The sequence below is a fragment of the Emiliania huxleyi genome (genome assembly GCF_000372725.1).
Source record: "Emiliania huxleyi CCMP1516 unplaced genomic scaffold EMIHUscaffold_238, whole genome shotgun sequence".
Taxonomy (NCBI): Eukaryota; Haptophyta; order Isochrysidales; family Noelaerhabdaceae; genus Emiliania; species Emiliania huxleyi.
In genome coordinates this window covers 91056-114592 of record NW_005200264.1, presented here as the reverse complement: position 1 = coordinate 114592, position 23537 = coordinate 91056, and the positions used below count along the sequence as shown (strand labels likewise).

The following is a 23537-nucleotide window of genomic DNA, read 5'->3' as shown; positions in this document are numbered from 1 at the left end:
GACTGTCAGATTGTCTGGCACTATCAGACATCACGGTCCGGTGTCAGCCTGCTGTCGCGGGCCGTCAGACCCGGGTGCTGTCTGCCCGGGCTCGCGCGTAAGCTTCACCTTGGCCGGCCGCCTCGAACTCCTTCTCAACGCGTGACTTATCGTTGTACAAGAGTACGGGTAACGCAAAGACGTGAGTCGTGATAATGATGAATACGAAGGAGAACAGGATTCCCGCCCAGCCCACCTGCGTTCGAATGAGGCTGTTAGATACGGCGGTCCCGCAGAGAAATAGTCGGGTGTGGGCCCGTATGATCTATGACTTGCGCACAAAGAACCCAAAGTAGTTGTCGCCGTAATGTTCGATGCCGCTAGGGTCCCAGCCGTCGCCGTCATAGCCATCCAAGAGCGTGGAGTTCACATATGTGATGTATTCCACCAGCGCCATAATGATAAATCCCACCTGTAGGACCATATTCAGCTTGCCCAGGTACTATATTTTCGGCTTCGAAGATTGCGGGAAATCGGTGGCGTAACCGCATCCGCGATGGAGCACCGCCGCGGCGAGAGGGCGAAGAATGCAGCGCTCTCCCTCCTGGCCGGAGGAGCGATAAAGGCCACTGCGCATCAGCGCGAAGAGTCGGAACCGACCTGGGACAAGAGTGACGACCCCCCGTTCAAGGCGCGCCCCGTGCCGTGCACAAAGGTAGACGCGCTCCATCGTGTCGAGCCAAAGCAGCTCGTTGAGTTGCTCAAGCAAATCAAGACCGTGCCCAACATTCTGGCTATGCTTGAGAGCTTTGCGCCCCGGGGCACCTCCTTCGCCAACCTGATGGGCGCTGCAGATGCGTGCCTTCCCGTCCTGCACGCCGGCGTGTGCGCCGCATTTGGGGTGGTGCTCGAGGGCGTCCCGCGCCGCGGCGACAACTACATCAAGTGCGCGCTCTTCGATGTAAGTGCAGCCCGTAGCCCCTCCCAGGCTTACCTCGTCTGAGTATGGTCGGGATCGCCATCAGGCGAAACAAGCGATCGAGCGCATCATCGCACAAGCCGCGGTCGAAATCGACCACTTCAAGTACATGGTTAGCCAGCATGTCGGGGATCCGGCGACGTCGTGGTCGTGGCACGCGCTCGCGGCGTACGAGACCTATTCCCGCAAGCTGTCGGAGCACGTCTTGCCGGCCATCAAGAAAGTTCGCGATGCGTGGGACGACGCTGAGGCGAAGGCGCGGCACCTTCGCCATACGGCAAGCATTGACGCGGCTCTACACCCTCGCCGCCGCTCGACCGTGACGATCGAGTTTGGGCTCGATCCGCAAACCGCGGCGGTGGTCGGCGGCCGGAAGCGGTCCCGGGCGGAATCCTCCCGGATGACGCACGCGGCGCCATGACAGCCCCACCGCTCCGCGCAGCACACTCCACGTAGCACACTCTCGCCGTGAGCGCGGTGTGTTGGGGCTATTGTGCTTGTAGCGGGGGCGAGCGCGGCGAAGGTCCAATCCACACTAGCACATCTGTCTGCTCCGCTCATGGCGCGTGGGATTGTGGTAACTGGTGTGCTGAGCGTGTGACCGAATCGCGTACACCGGCCTCCACACGTGCCTCCTTTTGTTTTTTCAAAACTCAAAGCGCGGGATAAGGGTAGACAGGGCATGATAGTGGTTCGTCGTTCGTGCGTCGGTCGCGTACCGGGGGAGGGAGCGACACGCCCGCCGGCGATAACCCGCGGTCTGCGCCCCATGTCAAATTCTTCTCAGTCGAATGCGAGCCAGTTCGCTCGCGACGCCGACGCCGACGCCGCCGCCGGCACTACCGCGGCGGCCGGTCGAGCGGCCGCCCCGGCCAGCGGCCGTATCGAGCCTGCCCGTCGCGAAGGTGCGGACCTCACACGCCCGACCGGCCGCCCGCGCCGCGCCCATGTCCGGCTCTCGAAGCCCAGCGCCACGCCGCTACGACTCCCATCGCGACGACTCCCGTGCTCGCTCGTGGCGCAGGCGATCGACTCCTGACTTCCACTGAGCGGATGGGCGCGTTCCCGCCGCGACCCGGTACTCTCGAACGACTTTTGAAGGCAAAAGGTGCCGCCCGAGCCCAATCCCGCCGCCCGCCGCCCGAGATCAGCTGCCACCGGCCAGCGCGCGCGCGGAGACCTGCCGCGAGCGCCTCCGTGGCCCTAGCTGGGGTGATTAGCAAGCGCCTCGGCAATTTGGATTCGCGCCTCGGGCTTTTCCGCGCGCGTGATCAGTCTCGCGTTATCTCCTTTTTTAGGCGCCTGTTTTCGGCCTCTGAAGAGCACCGTCGAGGCGTCGATGCTCGCCTCCACGCCCACGCCTCCGCGATTGGGGCGCCTTGTCGACGGGATCAATTGTGATTCCGGGCGTATTTTTCTGGTATCTTACTCGCACGTCGGCGACTCTTAGTCGCTTCTCCGTGCCACGAGGCGCCTCTGTACTGTGTCCGTGGGGCGAGATCCGAACTAACATTCGGGAACATTTCAGTAAGATATCAGAAAAATGCGCGTTCACTCACAATTCATGTGTATATGAACGGTGCCGACGGGTTTGGCGAGCAGCGAAGCCGTCCAGGCGTAGCAACGCGACGGTTTCGGAGGCCGAGGGCTCCTTAGGGGACCCCTAGGCTTAAAAGGGTGGGCCCTGGGGCGCCTGCGGCTTAAACGGCTTAAAACTTGCCATGGCAAGTTTTAAGAGCTGCTGGGCCGCCAATTCCTTAAACGGTCTTAAACGCTTAAACGGTGCGGGAGAGCTCCCGAGGTCGATGGTCCGGGAGGCTCCCGGTAGACGCCGTAGGCCGGGAAGCTGGCTACAGTCAGCCAGCACGCGTCCCCTATGCGAGTATGGCTCCTGTCAGTGCACCAGACTTACAGATGTGTCTTCAGAGGCGGGTTTGTGCCTAATAACGGCAGTATTGGAGAAAACGGCGCGGAAAACCCAGCGAGAGCCGAGACGCATGCCGGCGAGGCCGATTTTCTTAAACGGTCTTAACAGAGGGACCCCCCGTGCCTGCAATCTCTTAAATGGCAAGTTAAGCCCCCAAACCTCCTCGTTTCTTAAAAGGTCTTAAAAAAATTCGGCCCTCTAGGGGTCCCCTAAGGAGGGCTCCGAAAGAGAGCCTCCCGAGCGAGGCCGGCGCGGTCACGGTGCCGTGGATGCCACCGACGTCGCCGGAGCGGCACTCCCGGGGCGCCACTCCCTCGCCCGGTCAGGGGGGGGCAACCACAGCCCGCCTCACCGTCCGTGGAGCTTCCGTGGTCCGCTGCTCCGGCTTCGATTTTCGACCCTCCCGAGGCTGCTAGAGCAGCCCGGCGGAGCCTCCCGGATGCATCGGCACACCGTCGTCCAGAACGCCGGCGCACGCGCTGCCCAGTGACCGAGCGGGTTGGCCCCGACTAGGGGCGGCCCCAGCCGGGCGGAGAAGACCATCCCACTCGCGGTGCGTCGCACCGGCCGGTCCGGTTTTCGGCTTGAGCGGGTCGTGAGACGGCCGCGAGAGCGAGCACCGCGGTCACAGTGCCGTGGAGCCGGCCGGCCAGCTCGCAGCCATGCCGCTGGTGCGCCACGCCCGCCTCCCGCCCGGTTGCTCCAACCACAGCCCGTGTCGAGGCGTCCGTTGAAGGCTCTCTTGCCCGCCGCTGCCGTCGTCTGGAGAGGCAACGGCGGGCAACATCGAAATCTCGGTGGGTCAGCATTGCATAACAGCGGCCCCTCACATCCCGTAGGGATGGCGGACGAGCCGGCCAGCGAGGGGGCGGATCGTGTGCTATATAGTAGCGGGCCCAGCCGCGCGGAGAAGACCACCGAGCTCGAAACACGTTGCCGCGGCCGGCCGTTTCGCAAGCCGGAGCGGCGTCGCCAGACACCCGCGAGAGCCAGCAGCTAGAGCGCCGTCGTAGCCGCAGATCGAGTCGAGGAGCTTGATGTCCGGTGTGGCCGGTAGTTGCCTAGCGCTAGCGCGGTGCGTGTAGCGGCGTCGATTGAGGGCTCTCTTTCGCCGCGCGTGGCGTACGGCATGACAGGTGCCAGCACAGTTGGCCACCGGGTGGCCGGAGTGCGTCGCAAGATTTTGAAAACCTTTTCTCTTTGCGCGTGGGTAACGGTGGCTGTACCGCGTTGGTGTCCAGTCCGAGCCTGCGCGTGTTCTTCACCTTTCTACCTACCTACCTGTACTCTATGACTAATAGGGCGTAGCCCCCACAACCCCCACCGCCGGCCGGGGGCGCAGGCCGATCGGAGAGATCCAAGTCATTGAGAGATTTTACTTTCCAAAAGATCGACGACACACAAAAATGAATTTAGCCTCAGGCTCGGAGCGGCTTCACTGGGACCACCCTATCTGTGGACTGTGCGTCTCCCCGCCGTTCCGCCAAAACGCGCGAGCGCAGCGCCGAAGCGCCGCGTCACAACGCAATCCCGCATTGTGGTCATGCAACGTGCCAAGCGCGCGGAAACGGAGACAGCGCCACCATGTGGCCTACCCCAGTACAACCCCGACGGACAGCGACTTTCAAAATTACCATTTCACCCACTAACCGAACCCAGGGGGTTACGACACGCCCTCGTCACTTCCCTCGGCCGGGGGACACATCGAGCTCAAGGAGTCACACGCGCGCGCATATCGCACATCACGAGAGATAAACTAATCGATGCACTCGCTCTCTTTTCTCGTGGCAAAGAAATCGCGACGCTCAGGAGCTGTCATGCCCCACAGCTTGCACTCCAGCGGCTCGTGCCGCTGCCGCTTGCTCTCGTGCACCGCCTGGGCAACTGGGTCGCAGTCCTCCAAGCTCGCCGCCATCGCCCGCTTGAGTTGCTGCTCTTCTTCTTCCACCTTCTCCGTCGGCGTCTTGCCGGGGTACAGCTTGAGTAGCGCGACCTCAACTTCCTCCGCTACTCGCTTCACCACCTAGGCACAGCAAGACAGTGAAACAGGGTGTGCCTTCGATGGCATCTCCGAGCGCTCGCCTCGTTGTTGTGCGGAATGGTGCCTTCAACAACGAGGATCCCCCTGTTGGGGTAGTCGCACCTCGCGCTCATCAATTCGACCAAGGACCATAGGTTGTGCGACTCGCTGCCGACCAAAGCGCCGTCTCAACGGCTGCCTCAACGTCCAACGGCAGCCTCTCCCCTCTCGTCTGAGCGGTGACCAGCGGAGGAATATGCGGACGAATGGGAGAAGATGAGACTTCGACCAGCATTGGCACATACCGGATGCCTCCCCGGTGTAGGTTTACATGGCAACCGCCATGTGCCAGCACGTTGCAAAAACGCGGCTTGAGGAGTTGCACGATGTCCGTGCTCTCCGGGCGCTGGCCTGACGTGAGCTCCACGGTTTCTTCTGCTCCTTCCACTGCCGCTGCAGTGCCGGATATGGCCTCGGCCTCCTCCGTGTTGGCCATACCGACGTTTCACCCGACGATCCCGGAAAAGTTTGTTTTTATTTTTCGTCGGCATCGCCATCACCCATCAGCCTGCAAGCAACGCCGCACAACGGAGAGAGAAAAATTAGAATCACCCAGTCGGAGCCGCTAAAGAGCTACATACACTGAAGAAGTGGTGAGCGCCGCACTCGATGACGCCTGTGCCGAACAGAAGGGGTTGGGAGAGTCCGCAAAATTTCTTACTCGACATCGTTACACATATGACGACAGCTGCCACCAACGAGCCCGAGCTCGCCGCAACGTCCATCCTTGACGGGTTTACCGTGCGCACCCTCGTCCAGGCCGGGGGACACATCGAGCCGCTCAAGGAGTGCCTGTCTTCGCAGGCGGATGCGAAGATGGACACGGTCAGGGTGAATGTCGTTCGGGCAATGCTTGTTCGGCGCCGCAAGGAGGCACCAAGGGCCATCAGAGGGCTCAAGATGCGCAACGGCGAGCTCAACGACTACCGCGTCGTGCAAGAGATCGGCAAAATTGCAGGGATGAGGGGCCGCTTCCGGGCCGCGGCCACCCGCGGCAAGCTCAATCCTGTGCGAGCAGTACCTCAACCACGCCGCCCGTCGACACCTTTCTGAACTGACATCGCCCGTCCGTGCGTAGTTGGAGGACAAGCTACTCGTCGACACCCTTCTGCGCTCCGACTTGGCGAGCGGCCCGCAGTTCGAGGCCGAGATCAAGAAGCAGCTGCTGGAGCAGCTCAATGCCCTCAGCGACGAGGACGAGGACGAGGACTGGTGACGCCGCGGCCCGAGTGTGTTGTCGTGACACACACACACACACGCGCGCGCGCGCACGCACGCACGCACCCCCCCCCCCCACACACACACACACAGACACACACACACACACACACACACACACACACACACACACACACACATGCCCCCATGCCCCCATGGCCCATGCCCCCCCCCCGACCCCCACACCGCTCACCCAACACCCCGGGCCTTTTAGACGTGTGGGAGTCGCGAGGCCTTGAGGAGCTACCTTACCTTAGATTATGTTTGTATGTCATGGTTTCGCCAGGGATTCGCAAACTGTCGGGGGGCGCGCGGGACGCATATACACACGTGTACATGCCACGTCGCAATTGCGCGGGCAGCCACTAAGGAGCAACGGTGGACATGAGCACGGCGCATGGGCGGAGGTTCGTCGGGTCCGCGACGCGCCAAATTGCTCTGGAGTTGTCGTCGTTGGTGTCGCGCTCGACAGTGAAGCTATCAGGCTCCACGCGACACTGGAAGACGACAAGGAACTCATCGTCATGCTCCGACGTCTCAAGTTTCTGCTGCTTGGCATAATGGACTGCGTAAGCAGGGTCGGGCGTGCAGTAGACGCCCTGGCCGTAGCGCGAGCCGTTGTGCGCCGTCTCCTTGCCGCCCCTGATCTTGAACCCCTCGCGCACGATGCCGCGCACAATGCACGGCCGCGCGCGCGTGCCGTGATACACGACCGGCCAGCCCGACTCCTTCTTCAGCCATTTGTTGCTAGCGTACTTGTCCTTGACGGCCAGGGCGAGCTTCGCCCATCCCTCAGGCGGCAGATACTTGCGTCCGCCACGCTCCTGATGCGCGAGCTTCTCCGATTCCTCCCGGGTGTACCTGAAATCATACTTCTTCTCGAAGTCGTTCAGGACGAGCTTGCAACGAATGCGCAGGATCTTGCGTAGCTCATCGCACGTAAGCTCGGGCAGCTTCAGCGCCGGCTTCTTCTTGGCCTTGGCGTTCTTCATCTGGACACCGCCGATCTTGGTCGGCACCGGCGGGCGCCTGGGTCTTAAGAAAATTTCCGGATTCCGGACCGGGCTCCGGAATCCGGGAGCAGGCGCAGCCCGCTCCGGAAGGCCCCCTCCGGAAGCGGCGCGCCGCGCCGCTTCCGGAGGGGGTTCCGGAGGCCGGCGGCAGCCGGCGCAGCCGGCTCCGGAAGCCTTCCGGAAGGGTGAAAATTGGGTGCGGCGCGGCCCGCTCCTTGCACCTTGGAGATACATGTATCCGGACCCGCCACCGGGTGTAGTGTTCGATGTCTCATTTCGGCCAAAAGAAGAAAGCCGCGCGCCCGAACGCCCGCCGGAACGCCGGTTTGCCGCGCAATGTGGGCCGAGATCAACCGTATCCCAAACCGAGCGGCTGGGACAACTGGGGCGTCGGGCGGTGGCGACCGAGTAAGTGATGGAGTGTTGAAACTCGGGCAAGACGCACTATCGACCACTGTGTGCTTGATCCGGCGGTACCCGGGTATATTTTTGGGCTATCTCTCCTCAAAAACGATGTCAAGCGCCCACTCGCAGCCAGCCGCGCCGCGCCCCTGGGCGCTCCCCGCTGCGGCGCGCCGCCCGCGCGCGGGTTGCCCGGGCGAGCGACCGCCACCACTCGCCCCTCAGCACCCTCTGCCCGCGCACGGCCGACGCGCAAGCCCGCGGTCGCGCGCGAGCCGTCGCTTTGCGCACGCCGCCGTCTACCCGCGCTCGCTCGCGAACGAGTCCGGTGACCCTATATTCCGAGCAGCGGAGGTGTGCTTGCACCCCCTTCCCAAGGCACATGCACTTTGGAGGGAGAAAGTGGCCATTGCGGCGGCCGCAATCTCACATTTTGCGCCTCACCCCCAGCAGGCGCGTTCTCGGGGTGCTGCTCCTGCACAGGTTTTGCGGCCGCCCCGAGAGGGGGAGCGGCCGCTCCTCCGCACCATCGGCCCACGGCATCCTGGGCGGCGTCGGCGCCGCCCCAACGGCCGGCTCGGGCGCTTGCCGCCCCGCCTCGGCTACACTTTGCCGCGGCGATCCACCGGTGCGCCGCCGCACCGCGCGCCTCCCCGGAGCCTCTGTACGGCGCGATGAGCCGCCTCGGCTGCCGCCGTGGTTGCGCCGGCGCCCCTCCCGCACGGCGCGACGCGACCGCAGCCGCGTGCGTGGTCTCACTCACCTCTCCCGCCCGCGCGTCCGCCTCTCAGACCCGCGCCTCCCCTTTCCCAGGCGCCATCACCGGCACGGCCGCCGCCGCCCGTGCGGCACCCGCGGCACCTCCCGCCCCCCCTGGCGATGCTGGCCGCTACCCCGCCGCCGTAGCTACCCTCCCCACCGCTGGTGCACCGCCTCCGCCGCCCCCCTCGGCGCTTCGCCCGTGATTTTGCCGCCTCCTCCACCACCACCCGTCTAAGCTTCCGCCCGCCTTCTCGCCACCGCCGTCCGCGCCACCTCAGCCGCCCTCCCCGGCGCTGCACCGGCGCTGCAGTGCCGTCGGCGCCGCCGCCCGTGCCGCCTCGGCCTCTGCGCCTCCAACCTCGCCGCGTCCGCAGCGGTTCCGCCCTCGGCGCCTCCCACCTCTCACCCGCCAGGTCGAACTTCCGCCGACGATGGTGCCACCGCTGCCGCCCCCCCGCTCGAGCCTCGGCCGCCGCACCCCGCCGTCCGCGCCCCGCCGCCACCCCCTCCGTCACGGCACACGCCGGCACCACCGCTACTACCGCTGGCTCCGCCCTAGACGCCGCCGACCGCTCGCAAGAGCGGCGAGCCCGGGGCCGACACCCCTCTGTTAGGTGACGGTCGACGGCTCCTTTCGAGGCTTTGTGGCCCTTTAAGAGGGCACCAGCAGCTTGGGGGGTGCGCGCTGGATGGCCGGCGCGGTGGAGCAGCGGCGCGGAGCCGGGGGTTCGACGTGCGGCCGTCGGTGGCGCGACACGCGGCCTCCGGCGGCGATTCGCCGCGGCTCCGGCGGTGCGATTTTTGTGCGTTTTCGAAGGCTGTGGGCGGGATAAGGCCGGCTAGACCGGCCCTGGTGTGCCCTAGTGTGTTCCCTTACACCCCTGGCCCGGGAGCAGTAGCGCGGTGCGCGTCCCGAGGGCGTAGGGGCTCAAAAAACAATTGATCAAGTTTTCAGCCACTTAGAGCACACAGTGGAGCCACTATCATGATAGTGGCTCGTCGATAGTGCGTCAGGTCGTACCGGGACGCGGGAGGCGGGAGCGACTCGCGCCATGCGCGCGTAATAAGACGCCGCTGCGCAGCACGGCGGCCTGGCCCGCGCGGCGCGCTCATGCTGCGCCTACGGAGCCCGTCGCTGGGCGGCGCCGGCGGGGATACGCGCCGCAGGGACCGAAAAGGTGGGCGAACGCCGTTCGACGCACGCACGACCAGCAGCCCGGAGGAGCGACTCGCGCCAGCGCCGCTGCGCAGCACGGCGGCCTGGCCCGCGCGGCGCGCTCGCCCCGCACCTAGGGAGGCGCCGGCGGAGCGGCGCTGGCGGAGAGAGGCGCCGCCTGCATATTCGACCGAGACTCGGGTCACGGCCGGGAGAGCGACGGGGCTGGTTGACGGCCACCGGCGACCTAGCACGGCGCTGCGCGCCTTAGAGCCGCCGCCGAGAGCCGCCGCCGGCTGCGTCGCGACTGCCGCCGCGCGGCTCGCGGCGGTGGACCCAGCATCTCCGCTCGGCGCCGCCTATATACTCGACCGAGACTCGGGTCACGGCCGGGAGAGCGACGGGCTGGTTGACGGCCACCGGCGACCTAGCACGGCGCTACACGCCGCAGAGACGCCGCCGAGAGCCGCCGCCGGCTGCGTCGCGACAACTGAGTCCGCGCGCCACGCGCGGGCGAGGGGAGCGGCGACGGGGCGGCGGGCGACGAGCCGCAGCAGCTGCGCCTAAAAATGAGGTGGCGGCGGGAACTAAAGCGTCATATGCCATGCGGGGAAGCGATCACCGCCCTCGAGCGCGCCGCGCCTCATTTTACACCCAGTCCGTCCGAACCAACGCGACAGCTCGGTGCGCGCGCCGTGCTCGCGCGGCGGTGAGGGGGGTGGCGATGTGGGCGGTGCCGGCGGCGAGCCGCAGCAGCGCAACGGCAACGAGAGCGCCGGAGAGGAGGTGCTCAAGAAGTGGCGCATCTCAATAGCGCTGCACCACGGCGGAGACTTTGGCAGAGTGGACATCGCACTCGGCAGCCTACTCGAGCTCGGTGCTGCACGCCGCTGCTGTCTCGAGCGAGGCTGAGCGCCCAATGAGCAAACACACGACCGAGTCTCCGCAAAGGGTCCTGGATGGAGATGAAGCGTGAAGTTGCATTTCGCGCACGCCAGCGGCCAAGCCAAAAGTCACAGAGCAGAAAAAGGTTTCTTCGCCAAAATACCAAAACCACCTGTGCCGGGCCGGCCCAGTTTCTTAAAAGTAAGCGGAAAAGACAGTTCCGGCGACCAGTTCCGGCGTTCGATCCCGTGGTCGAGAAGGCGTGATAGCTACCGTCGCCGCGCCGGAGGCGGGCAAGCCCGAGGGCGCACCTCTGGCTTTGCGTCTCCATGCGAGAAAAAGAATGACATGTGAGGAAACCGGTCAGGCCGGGCGGTCTCGTTGGCTTTCGTTGGCATAACCGCGGAGGGCGCCCTGTAGGTCGCCAGACCAAACCGCGCCGGCCTGGCCATGCCCGCATAGTGGACATTGACGGGTCCGGTCGGTTCCGCGCACGCTCGTCGCCCGGATCGGCTGCGCCGCGCCGCTCTCTGCGGCCTCTCGAGCGGAGTCGGCGCACACGCGGCACGGCGAAGGAGGGCGCGATCCGCCACCGGTTCTTCGGCCGTCTGCCTCGGCGCACGACCCGCGGGGCACGTGCGCGCCTCGAGAAGCTCCGCCGCCCCGCCCGGCGCTGCCCACCCGCCTTCTGTGGCACCCGCCGACGCGCAGGCGCTCGCGCCGGGTGCGGCTGCTCGGCGACGTCGAGCGTGGTGCCCGACGGCTCAGGAGCCTTCTACCATCAACCACTACCACGGCTGCCACCGTCGGCGCCTTCGCTCGAGCTCTCCGAGGCCGCGTTCTGACCTCGTGCCGCGGCTGTCGTCGCTGCAGCAGCGACGAGGGCCGCGGCAAGGGGTGCAGCGGCGACGGGCGGGGCGGAGAGGCGCGGCCAGCTACCGGGCCGTTGCCCCCGCCCACCGCGTCGGGCCCCTGCACCCGGAGGCGGCTTGCGGCAGCCTTCCCGTGTCTCCGTTTGATGCGCGCCGGCGGCCTCCTCGCTCCTGCACGGCGGGTCCGGGGAGAGTCAAGAGAGCGAGGGCAGTGCTGATGGCCGTCGTCCCGAGCACGTATGTATGTGTCTAACAAAAGCTCAGAGTATTTTTGGCAACAAATCGTAATGACTCTTGACTGATGCACGCGTCTCGCGTGTCCGTGTGGGGTGTCAAAAAAATGCACACAAAAGCCGTCCCGCCACCGCCCTTCTCGCCGCCTCTGCCGCAGTGGCTGCCGCCTTTTCAGTGGCCCTCGCCACCGCCGCCGCCGCCGCCGCTGCCGAGAGCGTGGTTGGCGCCGACTGAGGGTTAAGGGGCGGAGGGGGGAGTCAAAAGGGGGGGGGGCGGGGGGGGCGGGGGGGGGGGGGCGAGCAATGCCGGTACCCACAAGGCGCAGGCACATGCGCGGCCATAGCTCCGGCAGCGGGTACGCATAATGTTTTGCCGCCCAATGGTTGCTCTCCTTCGGGTTCAGCTGATGTGCTTCGGAGAGAGAGGCTCCGAAATGCTCGGACCGCGGCGAGCGCACTTGGTACGTGCCTCCCGGCTGGAAGAGGTAGGTGTGGTAAGTCAGAGCCCTCGCCGGACTGGATATGTCGGAGCCCCCGCCAGCGGGATACGCCAGCACGTATCCTAGGACGTGAGCGGAGCCCGACCGCCACGCCGCCACAGCCGTGGAGACGTGCACACTCCCATGCTCGCCCATTAGGTAGGAAACGGTGCCGTTGCTGATGATCTCCCGCATGGAGATAGCAAGCTGCATGGTCAGTTGTTTCACGCTCCTCGCAACATCAGCATTGTCCACCATGTCAGGGTTGCACAGGAACTCAATGGCGTGCACCACGAGGTCCATAACTTGGTCCATAGGCGGCTTCACAAAGTTCGCTGGAGGGAGGGACGACGTAGGAGTCAAGAAAGCCCGTACGTCCGTGGTGCAGATTTGGTGCATGATGTTGAGCACCATGATGATTGAGGGGGGGCAGCCAAAGAGACCACCTCGCAAGTAGCACATGTCGTGCAGTGCGGCTGCGAGAAGGGTGTCATCGCCGAGCAGGACGTCTCCAGCGCAGGTGCGTATCGCTGCAAGTGCTGCGACCGTAACTTGAGATACCTTCACGGCGACCTCGATGCCCGCGCAAGCCGTGTGGACACGCCATGCCGCGACGAGCGCGTGTGACGCGCCATAGCGGAAGAGACTCCAGCGGGCGCCCGCGCCCATAAACGTCACCGCGATGCATGCCGTGCAGTGCTGCATCAGATGGGGATTGGAATCCGCCTCCGCCGCGCCCCACATCGCCGAGATGACGGTGCCGGGCTCTTTGGCTGCTAGTGTGGCGGCCAGTGTGTAGCATATTTGCGGCAGCTGGATTTCATGCTGATCCAGATGCGCATACTCCATGCCCCGGGCCGAGGCTGCCAGAGCTCAATCAGCCGCCCGGACGACCGATTCGTTTCACCGCCCGCCGCGAGTCTTCGAATCGTGGGAGTTAGTAACCGGACCATTCCAGAACTTGCGCGTGTCTGGCTGGCAGGGGGGGGTCTGGTTAACTCCCCGTAGTTATCGTTCTTGCAGACCCGTGCAAACTCGCATGGGCTCCGCACGCTCGTGCAGTACGACTGTAAAATGACCAGCCAGCAGAGCGTACCCAACATTGCCGCCGCGGCGGTGCTCCAGGCGTCCGAGGAGATGCCTGCGGGCTCGGCCGAGGTCCGCGGCTACGACTTTGACGCTGGCGTCGACCTCGCCGCGCTCCTCGAGTCGTATGTTACCACCGGCTTCCAGGCAGCGCCGCCAAGCGCCGCTGCTGCCGCCCCCGCTGCCGACACTCTCTGATTTCACGCGTTTCGCAGCTGCCGCCGCCGCTGCCACCGCTGTGACTGCTGTGGCCGCCGCCGCTCCACAGGCGACCAACTTTGGGCTCGCCGTCGAGGAGGTCCGGAGGATGCTGGCGTGGCGCCTAAGTGACGAGGAGGCGCCTCCGCCGCCCGAGGGGATCGTCGCCGGCTCGGAGGAGGACTCGGAGATCCGCGACCCGGCCGAGCGGGCCAAGGTGCGGACCACCATCTTCCTCGGCTGCACCTCCAACCTCATCTCTGCGGGCACGCGAGAGTCGATCCGGTACTTGCTGCAACACAAGCTAGTCTCGTGCCTGGTGACGACGGCAGGCGGCGTGGAGGAGGACCTGATGAAGTGCCTCGCGCCGCACTACCTGGGCTCGCAGCGCGGCGTGGAGGGCTTCGCGCTCAAGGGCGCCGAGCTGCGGCAGAAGGGAATCAACCGAATCGGAAACTTGCTGGTGCCCAACCGCAACTACTGCTTGTTTGAGGATTGGTGGGTGGTCGTAGATGCGGGTCACGTGCACCCCTGTCTCCCGACCCCCCTCGGGGAGAATCGCACTTTCTTCCATCGCATTCTAGCCCTTGCATTGGCGCGCTGGTTGGTATGCACTGCACTTTACCACGCTCTGCGCACTGCACTTTACCACACCCTCGCACCACCCTGACTTGGTGCACACACGACGCCAGGCTCACACCTCTGTATTCACAGCTCTTCTATTCACAGCTCTTCTATTCACGACGCCAGGCTCACACCTCTGCTCGACACGCTGATGGACGAGCAGGAGGCGAGCGGCGGCGCCACCTCGCCGAGCCGCATGATCTGGCGAATGGGCGAGAAGATCGACGACGCGTCCTCCATCTGCTACTGGGCGAACCGCAACCGCATCCCGATCTTTTGCCCGGCGATCACCGACGGCTCGATCGGCGACATGCTCTTCTTCCACTCGTACAAGCGGCCGGGCCTCGTCGTCGACCTCGTGCAAGACATCCGCGCGATCAACTCGATGGCGGTCGACGCGCGCCGCACGGGCGCGCCAGCAACGCATAGCGTCGTCGGCCCCTCCGTGCCCCCGGACACCAGAGACCCTCGCGTGCACGCTACCCCGCAAGAGCGCGCACGAGCTCGGCCTTGCGCCTCGCGGAGAAGCCCCGCACGCCCCTCCGCCGCGGCTGGTCGGCACCATGGCAACATAGGGCTAGCAAGCCATGCCGAGGCCTAGGGCTAGCAAGCCATGCCGAGGCCTAGGGCGAGCTCTCCCACTACCGAGCCCGCGATGGCGAGACCGAGACGGGGCGCTCCGGGGTCGTGTATCGTCGGCGGGTACACGGGCGGCAGTCTAGGAGGCGCAGAGGGCGCCAGCAACGCATAGCGGCACCATGGCAAACATAGAGGGGCCCGCGGCGCACAGTAGCACCACAGTACCACACCCCGCGGCTCACAGCTGTGTGGCGCGCTCGGCGGCGGCGAGGAGGCGCTGCGCCCAGATCACCCGAGATTACTCGAGATCACCCGAGATTATCCGAGATCGCCCGAGATTGCTCGAGATCGCCCACGTGACACGTGTCGCCGCTGCGAGCAGGGATGCTCATCTGCGGCGGCGGCCTTGTCAAGCACCACATCTGTAACGCCAACCTGATGCGCAACGGCGCTGACTACGCCGTCTTCGTCAACACAGGGCAGGAGTTCGACGGCTCCGACTCGGGCGCCAAGCCCGACGAGGCGGTCTCGTGGGGCAAGGCGCACGCGCACACGCACCGCGCGCAGTGGCGGAGAGCGCACCGCCGCCTCACCTCGACGCCCTCGCCCTCGCCCTCGCGCGCCAGGTGCGGCCAGAGGCGACCCCTGTCAAGGTTTGCGCCGACGCGACTCTGCTGCTGCCGCTGCTCGTCGCGCAGACGTTTGCGCGCGAAAGAGGTGCTGAGGCGGCCGCCGCGGCCGCGCCGCCCTAGATCCCCCCCCCCCCCCCCCGCGCGCCCCAACTGGAACTCCGCTTTTGGGGCGTGCCGCACGGACATGTTCACGTCTTCGATGTTAGGAGACTAAGAATATCAGAGTCCCAGAGACACTATGTCAAAACTACAGGGGTAGGCAATGAAACGGAGCTTTGCGCCCTTTCCCACCCGCCGGGGGGGCACCCAGGCCGGCCACCTGATCGGTAGTGGTGGACGGGAGGCGCGAACAGCGCCATCTTGGGGTCTACACACACTACACGCCGACCAGTGCTCCCGTCAGTGACCAGGAAGAGGGGCTGCGTGGCCTTCTCAGCCGCCGGCCGCGCGTCCGTGTGGTCTACAGTTAACGAACCACGAGCCCTGCTTCCGTTTTAAGGTTCCCCGGGCCCCTTTAGGGGGGCAAACCCTGCCCGGCCCCTAGGACCCCAGGTAAGGCCCAGGTGTGGCCTAGGGCATCAGAAGGGACCAAGAGGAGTCCAGTCTGAGCCATAGAGCCCATGTCTTTGCCCCCGAAGGTTGCGTTCCAACTGCCCGGAACGGTCGTCACAGTGGTGTCCGGCCGGCGCGATCACCGAGCTGTGACGCTCAGGGAAGCCTGATGAGGTACTGGTTTCTTTGCCCAGGGCTGGCCTTCCCCCCAGGCTGGATCAGCTGAGCAAGGTTTGGGGAGAATCCTATAGTAGGATCTTCAGATATTTTGACGGATGACCGAAATCACCCCGTTTTTGCCCATTTTCGGTCTACAGTTAACGAACCACGAGCCCTGCTTCTGTTTTAACACAAATTGGGTGGCGAACTCGGCGCCCATAGCTCTGGCTCGAGTTTTAGCGATTGTGTCACGAAACGCATAAGCCGCTACATCGAAATGGCCGAGGTAGCCGAAATCGCAGCTTCCGCTGTAGCGGCTAATGCGTTCTCCGAGGTCATGTTCGTGGGCGGAAAACGAACCGGCACCCCGGCGGGGCACCTTACGGGCTGTGTTAAAACGAGAGGCCAGAGCCTGTTCACGCGCGATGGCCAGCCGTGCCCGTGGTGAGTTGAAGGTCTCACGGGGCCACAACGAAGGCGCTCTCAAAAAATCTTGTCGGCAACAGGATGGTGTGGCCAAAAACAACCAGCCCCCGTGGGAACGCACTCCCGGCTCCCATGCGTGGCCCCCTCCCGACACCGGAGGTCTCCGGGGCACGCCCCCGTGCACGCCTCCTCACCGATGGCAAAAGAAATCGAACTCCGCACGGCTGACGCAAGCTGGATGGCTTGTCTGTTTTCCTTTTTTCTGGATGCCCCCCACCCCCCCTTAAGCTTAACGCGAATACAAAAGAATTTTCTCTCAAAAAACTAGGCACGGGACTGGCGCGCAGTGGCACCACGCCAGTCACCACGATACGGCTCTACGCGGCCACGCAGGACGAAAGACAAAGAGCTGGAAGGAACCCCACGACGCAAATCATAATCTCCACCCGAACTGCCCGTGCACGTGACATGCACATGCACATGCACATGCGCATGCACATGCACATGCGCATGCACATGCACATGCGCATGCACACGCGCATGCATGTGCACATGCACATGTCCATGTACTTGTGGCCCCCCCCTCCTCCCTCCAACGCAATGTGAATGCCGCGCACAACATCCCACGGATGCTCCATGTGCGAGCTAGCTCTACTAATCGTCCCGTGTTTGCAGGTCATCGCCGCGCCGCACGTTTTGCGCACGACATCGCGCAACCGATCAGACCGGCTGCTGCACCGACGACGCCTCGCCTCCAGAGACCTCGCGCGCCTCCGCAGAGCTGCGGCTGCTCATCTTGGCGAACACCCGGCTGAGTCCGCCAAGGCTGCGCATCGCGAGACTGGTGCTGCCCTCAACGACGCTGCCTGAAGCGAGGAGGCCCGCCCGCGACCGAGCAGGGGTCGCGCCTAGGCTCTTTGCCAGAAGGACGAGCGACACCTGCGGGCAGGGACCCGCCCCTCGTCACGAAACGCTCGATGCGGGGGAGAGCTCGCTGTGGGAGAGAGGGCGCGCGCCTTGCGGTGGTGGCCGGGGAAGCAGGATTTTGCCAGGTCCTTGTAGAGTCCGCCGGCGATGAGCTCCTGCGGCGTTGGGGGGGGAGAGGGTTGGGGAGGAGGGGTGGCGGGACAGGCGCCACGTTGAGACATTCGCTCCTGCGGCGTGACTTCGAAAAACCTCGAGAACTGGCAGCCGCCGAGCGCGGGGTCGTTCTCGTGCGCCATGACGATCTTCAGCTTGTCCTCCCGCGCCTGCTTGACCTGCTCGGCCAGCCGCTCGTCGCTGACGAAGCTGTCCTCGTTGAGGTAGAGCAGCAAGTGCGTCGCGCTGGCCGGCCGATCATCGGTGGTGCAGATCGTGAGACCGGCGGTCTCACGATCTGGGGCAAAGGCGGCGGCGATCTCATCGGCCAGCGCCAGCGACCCCGCGTTGGCTGGCGAGGCCCAGAGCGTGCACGGTTTGGAAAAGGCGAGCGACTGGCTCTCGAGCTCGCCCGACACGCAGAGCGGGAGGGACGTCCTGTCCAGAAAGTTGGGCGAGCAGAGGAGCACCGCCTAGGGTGGTTCAAGTGGGGTTGGCCGGGAGGTAGAGTGAGAGAACGGAGCTGGTTGTGGCCGGCGGCGCCTCGGCGATGATCTTGAGCGAGATGAGCTGAAACTCATCGATGCGATACCAAATCGTGAGCGGCCAGTCGTTGTCAAAGATGGCCGGCTGCAGGTCCTCGGGGCACTCGTCGCGCAGCGCCTGGAGCGTCCCGCCGCCCTTTTCAGGGTCCGCTTCTTGGACGAGGACGAGCGGCTTGTCCTTCTCGAGCGACGAGCGGACCTCTCGGAGGCAGTTCTGTGGCGCGGGCGAGGCGGCAGTTCTTGGGGCCAGGGTGCGGTAGAGGGGCGGGGTGGGAGGAAGAGGCGAGCCTTGGAGCGGAAGTAGCCCTGCGAGAGGAAGAAGAGGATGACCTGCGAGCTCTGGATGTACTCCTCCAGCGCCCCGATATCCTTGAGATCATCTACCTATGAGCACACCGCGGTGCGTCAGGGGGGCTCTGTGTGTAGCTTAAGCAGCGCTGATGAGCATGTGCGCGCGTCGAGAAAGACTTTGATGTCCGGCAGCAGCTGCTCGAGCTCACCCTTGATGACCTTGACGGCGTCTTGACCGGTCGACCTATTCGTTTGGGTGAGGGGCGGGGATCACGCCGGCTGTTTTCGCTCCCTCTCTCCCTCCATAGCCGTGACTCACCAGATGTGGCTGTTGAAGAGGTGCCACGTGAGGCCCCTCGCGATGCTCAGCTCGGGGGGCTGCTTGGTCGAGACGAGTCGGATCGTGGGGACCTTGGCGACGCGACGGGCGGCGATGATGGCGCCGACAAGGAAGAAGGCGAGCACGACTGCAACGAGGATGATCATCGAGTCGACAATCACATTGAGGCTGCGGAAGCCGAGGACATCGGCGGGATCTACTCCCTGGTACCGCTCCTGGATGCCGAGGAAGATGGTGCTCCAGTTGGTGCCGAGGAAGAGGAGGAGGAGCACGAGGCTCGTGGCGACGGCGATGACGTTGTCCTCGACCCGCTTGTACGGCCGCACGACGGCGAGTGCGACGGCGTAGCATGAGCAGATGAGCGTCGCCACCACGAGGCGAACAAAGGCGCGCTCCTCCGGGATCAGAAGCACGAAGCCAGTCAGCACGAGCTTGCGCGCCAGCTCGACCGCCTCCCACCAGTACCAGGTCGTCTCGTACTCCCGGTGGAGGAAGGCGGTGGCCCGCGTCAGAGCATTCGGCGTCTTGGCCTGCAGCGGCTTGTAGCAAGCGGCGAGGAGCGACGTGAAGAGGACCAGCGAGCCGGCGGGCCAGAGGACGATGAAACCGATGGCGAGGGCGGTGATGGGTCCGTGATCGTCGGAGCCGCACTCGACGCTCGCGTCCTGCCGCATGTAGGAGACCTGCTCTAGCTCCTCGCCGGGCGGAGAGATGGTGTAGGCCTATCAGCAGAACGTTGTGAGGACTGAGGGGGGTGGGGGTGAGCAACGGCAGTCATCAGCTGTGAGAGGGCGCCTGGCACGACCAGGAGCGGAAGATGGAGGCGCTGATGGAGGGCACGAAGCAGAAGATGAGCACCAAACCGGCCGGCGTGAGGTCGAGGAGGCCGAGGGCCGCCTCCGCGTACCACGGCCTCTCGCGCGGCGCCGGGGCGGCGCGCCAGCAGCGGAGCCGCAGGCTTATTCCCGCGATCATTAGCAGGGCGATGAGCGCGACGGGGGAGAGGGCGATGGCGAGGAGCCGCAGAGCGTAGCCGAGGCACTGCTCCGGCAGGAAAAAGCCAGACCAGTCGATGGAGATCACGTTGGCCAAGTTGTCCGTCCAGCCCGTGTACTTGTCCGGCAGCCGCGCGGAGTAGGTGGAGGAGAGGACGGTGCAGATCTGATAGAAGCCAAACAAGATCTTGAGCTTTGCCGTCATTCCGACCCCGACGTAGTACTTGACGGAGCGGTCTGCAAAGCGGAGGAGAGGGCCGATGATGCGCTCCTTCCGCCACGGCATGTGGTAGGCCCACGCCGCCAAGCCGCACGCGACGCAGAGGCCGAGGACGAGGCCGGCGATGCGGCCAGCCGCCGCGCCGCGCGGAGCGCATACTTCGCAGGTGTCGCCGTCGACGAGGTGGTGCTTCTCCGCGACGCAGAGCTGGCACTCGGGTCCTTTGAAGTCCGAAGCGCAGTACTCTGAGCCCGCCTCCACCATCCTCCGGCCTCTCGCCACCGGCTCGCTGCCGGCGCACCGCGTCTTGCCGGCATTGGCATTGCCGCCAAAGAGGCGGCACTCTGTCAGCACGGCGGAGGAGGGGCTGGCGCGCCAGAAGCCGCGCAGGAGGACGAGGGAAGAAAGGGTGGTGTTGTCCGGGCAGGCAGCGTTCGGCGGGCAGGGCTTGCAGAACTCGGTCGGGGAGGTCAAGATGTCTCCTGGGTCGGCCGAGCTGTTCCGCAGATAGTAGTCGTCCATGCAGATAGAGCAGATGGTGCTGCCGCTGACCGAGCTGAGGGGATGCGGACATAGATTGCAGAGGCTTTGGCCAGCGTTGGCGGCGTATTTGCCAGCCACGCACTCGTCGCACGCGACGCTGCCTTGATTCGACGAGGTGCCGGGAGGGCAAGACTCGCACTCGGACTGCCCCTCTTTCGCGGCGAAAGTGCCAGGCGAGCACGGCGTCGGCTCGATGCTGCCCGTGGAGCAGGCGCTGCCGGCGGGGCAGGCCGTGCACTCACCCGCGGCGGAGAGGTTGGTGGCGCGCGAGTAGCTGCCAGCCTCGCACGGCAGCGCCGCCGCCGCGCCAACAGCACAGTAGCCGCCCGCCTCGCACGGCTTGCACTCCGTCTTGCCGCCCATGTCCTGGTACGTGCCGCCGGCGCAGGGCGTGCACTCGCCCTGCCTGGTCTGGTTCGTGTACGACCCCTTGGTGCACGCCGTCTGCTCGGTGGAGCCGGTGGTGGCGAAGTGGCCCGGCGAAGCGTCGGTGCACTCGCTCGCGGCGGTGAGGTTGGTCGCGGTCGAGTAGGAACCCGCCTCGCACGGCAGCGGCGCCGCGGCGCCCACGGCGCAGTAGCTGCCCTGCTTGCACGCGCGGCAGCCCGTAGCGCCCGTATCGCTCTGGTAGGTCCCGCCCGCGCACTTGTCGCACGCCTCCATCCGCTCGGTCGGCGCGATCGTGCCCGCCGCGCACTGCGTCGGACGCGCGGCGCCGCCCGGACACGACGAGCCCGCCGGGCAGTCGAAGCAGTCGGGGATGCCGTCGCCGTCCGTGACGTCGGCGTATGTACCCGGCTCGCACGCCGCAGGCAGCTCGAGCGACGCGCCGACCGGGCAGAAGCTGCCACGCTTGCAGCGGGTGCACTCCTCGGCGCCACTCGAGTTCTGATAGAATCCCGCGGCGCACCGCTCGCACTTGGAGAGGCCGGGTGTGGCGGCGAAATGGCCGGGCTCACACGGCGAGCACGTCTCTCTGCTTTCCGCGCCCCGCGTTGCGCTCGCGGTGCCGGCGGGGCAGAGCTCGCACGCGGCGCTCGAGTTGGAGCCGTTGGCCGGGTTGAAGCTGCCGGCGGGACACGGCTCCCAGACCATGCGTGTGGCGGCGCCCGCCTCCTCGCAGTAGCCTCCGCGCGGGCAAGGGTCGCAGGCGGCGAGGCCGACGTCGGGAGAGAAGGAGCCCGCTGCGCAAGGAAGGCACTCCTCCTCTCCCGCGAGGGGCTGATACTGGCCCGGAGCGCACGGGATGCAGCTCTCGCTGCTCGCCGCGCCGAGGGCGGGCATGCGAGTGCCGACCGGGCAGGGCTCGGGGTCGGCGGTCCCCTCCTTGCAAAAGTGGCCCCTGGTGCACTGGCCGCTGCAGGAGGAGTCGGTGAGGTTTGTCGTTGCCCCATAGTAGCCAGCGGAGCAAGGGTTGCACTCGGGGACACTGAAGTCGCCCTTAAAGGAGCCCTCGGCCGGCAACCAGCTGCCCAAGCGGCATACCCAGTCTATCTCCGAGTTTTCAGTCTGTATCGTGATACCGTTGTTGCCGGTGAAGGAGGCGTTGCTGATGGAGGTTTGTTCGTGGTTTGTCAGGTACAGCACCGAGCCTGTTGAAGCCGAGTTGTTGATGAAGTCGACACCCGCGATGGAGAGGGACTCGCTGTTCCAAGCGTAGACGACGCCGCCCCACTGCGGTTGCGAGGAGAGAGCGGGGTGAGGCAGGCCGGCCCTCTTGCGACGCTACTGGGCGGCTAGCTCTACGCGGCGCACATCGCCAGCCGAGCAGCCCGACACGTCCGAGCTGGTTATCGAGACCGCACCGCTGTCGTACGCGGAGACGACGCCGCCCCACTGCGGTTGCGAGGAGAGAGCGGGGTGAGGCAGCCGTGGCCCTCTCTACCTCTCGCCCCGCTGCCGTGCGGTGCTGCAGGGCGGCGGCTAGCTCTACGCGGCGCACATCGCCAGCAGAGTCCCTCACGACCGACTCGATGATCTCGACGTCGCCTGCGCGGTTCGCGTACACAACGCCACCGAAGGCCGCCCTCGCGTTGACGAGGGTCAGCCCCCGCAGGGTGAGGCTGCAGCCGCCCGAGAGGTAAAAGAGCCTGGTCTCTCCCTGGCCGTCGAGCGTCGCGCCCTCGCCGCTGCTCGCGACGGTCACTTTGATGGATGAGGTGCAGCTGATCTGGCTGCTCAGCTTGAACTCTGCACCGGGCGGCAGGTAGATGGAGACGTTGGCAGCAGTTGAAGTAGCGTCCTCGATCAGGTTGCGGAGCTCGGTCTCGGTCGCCGCGGCGACATAGCCGGGGGAGAGCGGCGGCAGCGGCTGCAGCGGCGGCGGTGATGGCGGTGATGGCGGTGATGGCGGCCAGCAGATCTGACGGCAGAGGGAGGAGGGCATCAGAGAGGAGACGGAAGGGGAGCGAGAGGCACCAGGGGCACACCTTCCAGCCCGACTTGACTACGATGCCATCCGATCGCCACTCGATGACGCCGTCCTCCGCCACCGCGCCACTCGGCCCCGAGGTGCCGCAGTACGTTATGCCGTTGACGGTGAGATAGTCCCAGCTGCAGCTGCTGTGCGCCTCCACATCAAAACCGATCACCTCCAGCCCGACCGGCGGCACACCGCTGATGGTGCACTCCTCGTTGATGCCGTAGCTGTTCGGGTAGTTTGGCGACGCGGCGCACCAGCCGCCGTCCGTGAGCGAGCACGGGCTGCTGACGTTGACGGGCGGTGCCGCTGGGGTGCCCCATACGCCCTGCAGGAAGAAGAGGATCACAATGCCAACTCGGAGAGCACGCGTGCTGGAAAGCAAGGGTACGGAGATCTCTGCGTGGCTGCTGCGCTCCACCCTCTTCTTCTTGACCTGCCCACGCAACGGCGGCTCAAGGCACGCCGCGAGGAGCAGCGCCAGCACGGCCGCACAAGAGTGGAGAAAGAGCAGCGAGGCCACATCGACCTCTGAGAGGGCCGTGGCGGTCGTGAAGCTCTCCTCGAGTGAGGGGTCGCCGATCTTCGTCGCGCCGGAAGTCTCGTCAAATAAGGGGGCGAGCTCGGCGTAGGCGCCGATGTTGAGCTTCATGGAGGTAGTCGGGTAGGTCTTACCGATCCCGATCTCGACGTTGGAGTGGGCCGTGGCGGTCGTGCAATCCGCCTCGTCCGTCGTGGAGCCCGGGACAGGCTTGTTCTGTGAACGGGGAGGGGCGTGGGGAAATAGGGGCGGAGGCGGGGGACGGCGCCCAACGGAAGCCACCGATGTGGGGCCGAACGGTGTGGGAACGGGGGAGCGAGGG

The 23537-nt window shown here is 65.6% G+C and overlaps 5 protein-coding genes across 5 annotated transcripts in view; 2 read left to right on the top strand and 3 right to left on the bottom strand.

The window, feature by feature from the left end:
- Positions 1–6548: 6548 nt before the first annotated feature.
- Positions 6549–7175, bottom strand: EMIHUDRAFT_236700 (hypothetical protein; the record flags this gene model as incomplete). The annotated part of the gene is made up of 1 exon (XM_005779022.1): positions 6549–7175. One exon carries the CDS (start codon positions 7173–7175, stop codon positions 6549–6551), a length of 627 nt encoding a protein of 208 aa, XP_005779079.1.
- Positions 7176–10744: 3569 nt separating this feature from the next.
- On the top strand, positions 10745–11246 carry EMIHUDRAFT_236698 (hypothetical protein; the record flags this gene model as incomplete). The annotated part of the gene is made up of 3 exons (XM_005779021.1): positions 10745–10751; positions 10864–11037; positions 11113–11246. 3 exons carry the CDS (start codon positions 10745–10747, stop codon positions 11244–11246), a joined length of 315 nt encoding a protein of 104 aa, XP_005779078.1.
- Positions 11247–13059: 1813 nt separating this feature from the next.
- On the top strand, positions 13060–15224 carry EMIHUDRAFT_315150 (hypothetical protein; the record flags this gene model as incomplete). The annotated part of the gene is made up of 6 exons (XM_005779020.1): positions 13060–13200; positions 13340–13767; positions 14020–14284; positions 14717–14720; positions 14855–14997; positions 15099–15224. The coding sequence occupies 6 exons, from the start codon at positions 13060–13062 to the stop codon at positions 15222–15224; spliced, it is 1107 nt and encodes a 368-aa protein (XP_005779077.1).
- Positions 15225–16644: 1420 nt separating this feature from the next.
- Positions 16645–18267, bottom strand: EMIHUDRAFT_443415 (hypothetical protein). The gene is given in 7 exon segments (XM_005779019.1): positions 16645–16704; positions 16752–16781; positions 16794–17180; positions 17258–17323; positions 17396–17794; positions 17865–18080; positions 18155–18267. The coding sequence occupies 3 exon segments, from the start codon at positions 18244–18246 to the stop codon at positions 17473–17475; spliced, it is 630 nt and encodes a 209-aa protein (XP_005779076.1). The 5' UTR covers positions 18247–18267; the 3' UTR covers positions 16645–16704; positions 16752–16781; positions 16794–17180; positions 17258–17323; positions 17396–17472.
- Positions 18268–21696: 3429 nt separating this feature from the next.
- Positions 21697–23537, bottom strand: part of EMIHUDRAFT_236694 (hypothetical protein) — a gene marked incomplete at both ends in the record, with an annotated part of 2918 nt that continues 1077 nt past the window's right edge. Inside the window, 6 exons of the mRNA XM_005779018.1 lie at positions 21697–21707; positions 21779–21929; positions 22011–22091; positions 22198–22521; positions 22685–23002; positions 23096–23431. Of these exons, the coding sequence (XP_005779075.1) occupies positions 21697–21707; positions 21779–21929; positions 22011–22091; positions 22198–22521; positions 22685–23002; positions 23096–23431 (1221 nt within the window). The remainder of the gene's footprint in view (positions 21708–21778; positions 21930–22010; positions 22092–22197; positions 22522–22684; positions 23003–23095; positions 23432–23537) is intronic.

What these genes read in the sequence shown, in the direction of transcription:
- EMIHUDRAFT_443415 (XM_005779019.1), bottom strand. Translation starts at nt 18,246, where the DNA reads ATGATCTCAAGGATATCGGGGCGCTGGAGGAGTACATCCAGAGCTCGC. An exon ending in AGGGCTACTTCCGCTCCAAG is followed by an intron (nt 18,081 to 18,154) that starts GCTCGCCTCTTC and finishes CCCGCGCCACAG; the next exon opens with AACTGCCTCCGAGAGGTCCG. An exon ending in CGCTCAAGATCATCGCCGAG is followed by an intron (nt 17,795 to 17,864) that starts GCGCCGCCGGCC and finishes GAACCACCCTAG; the next exon opens with GCGGTGCTCCTCTGCTCGCC.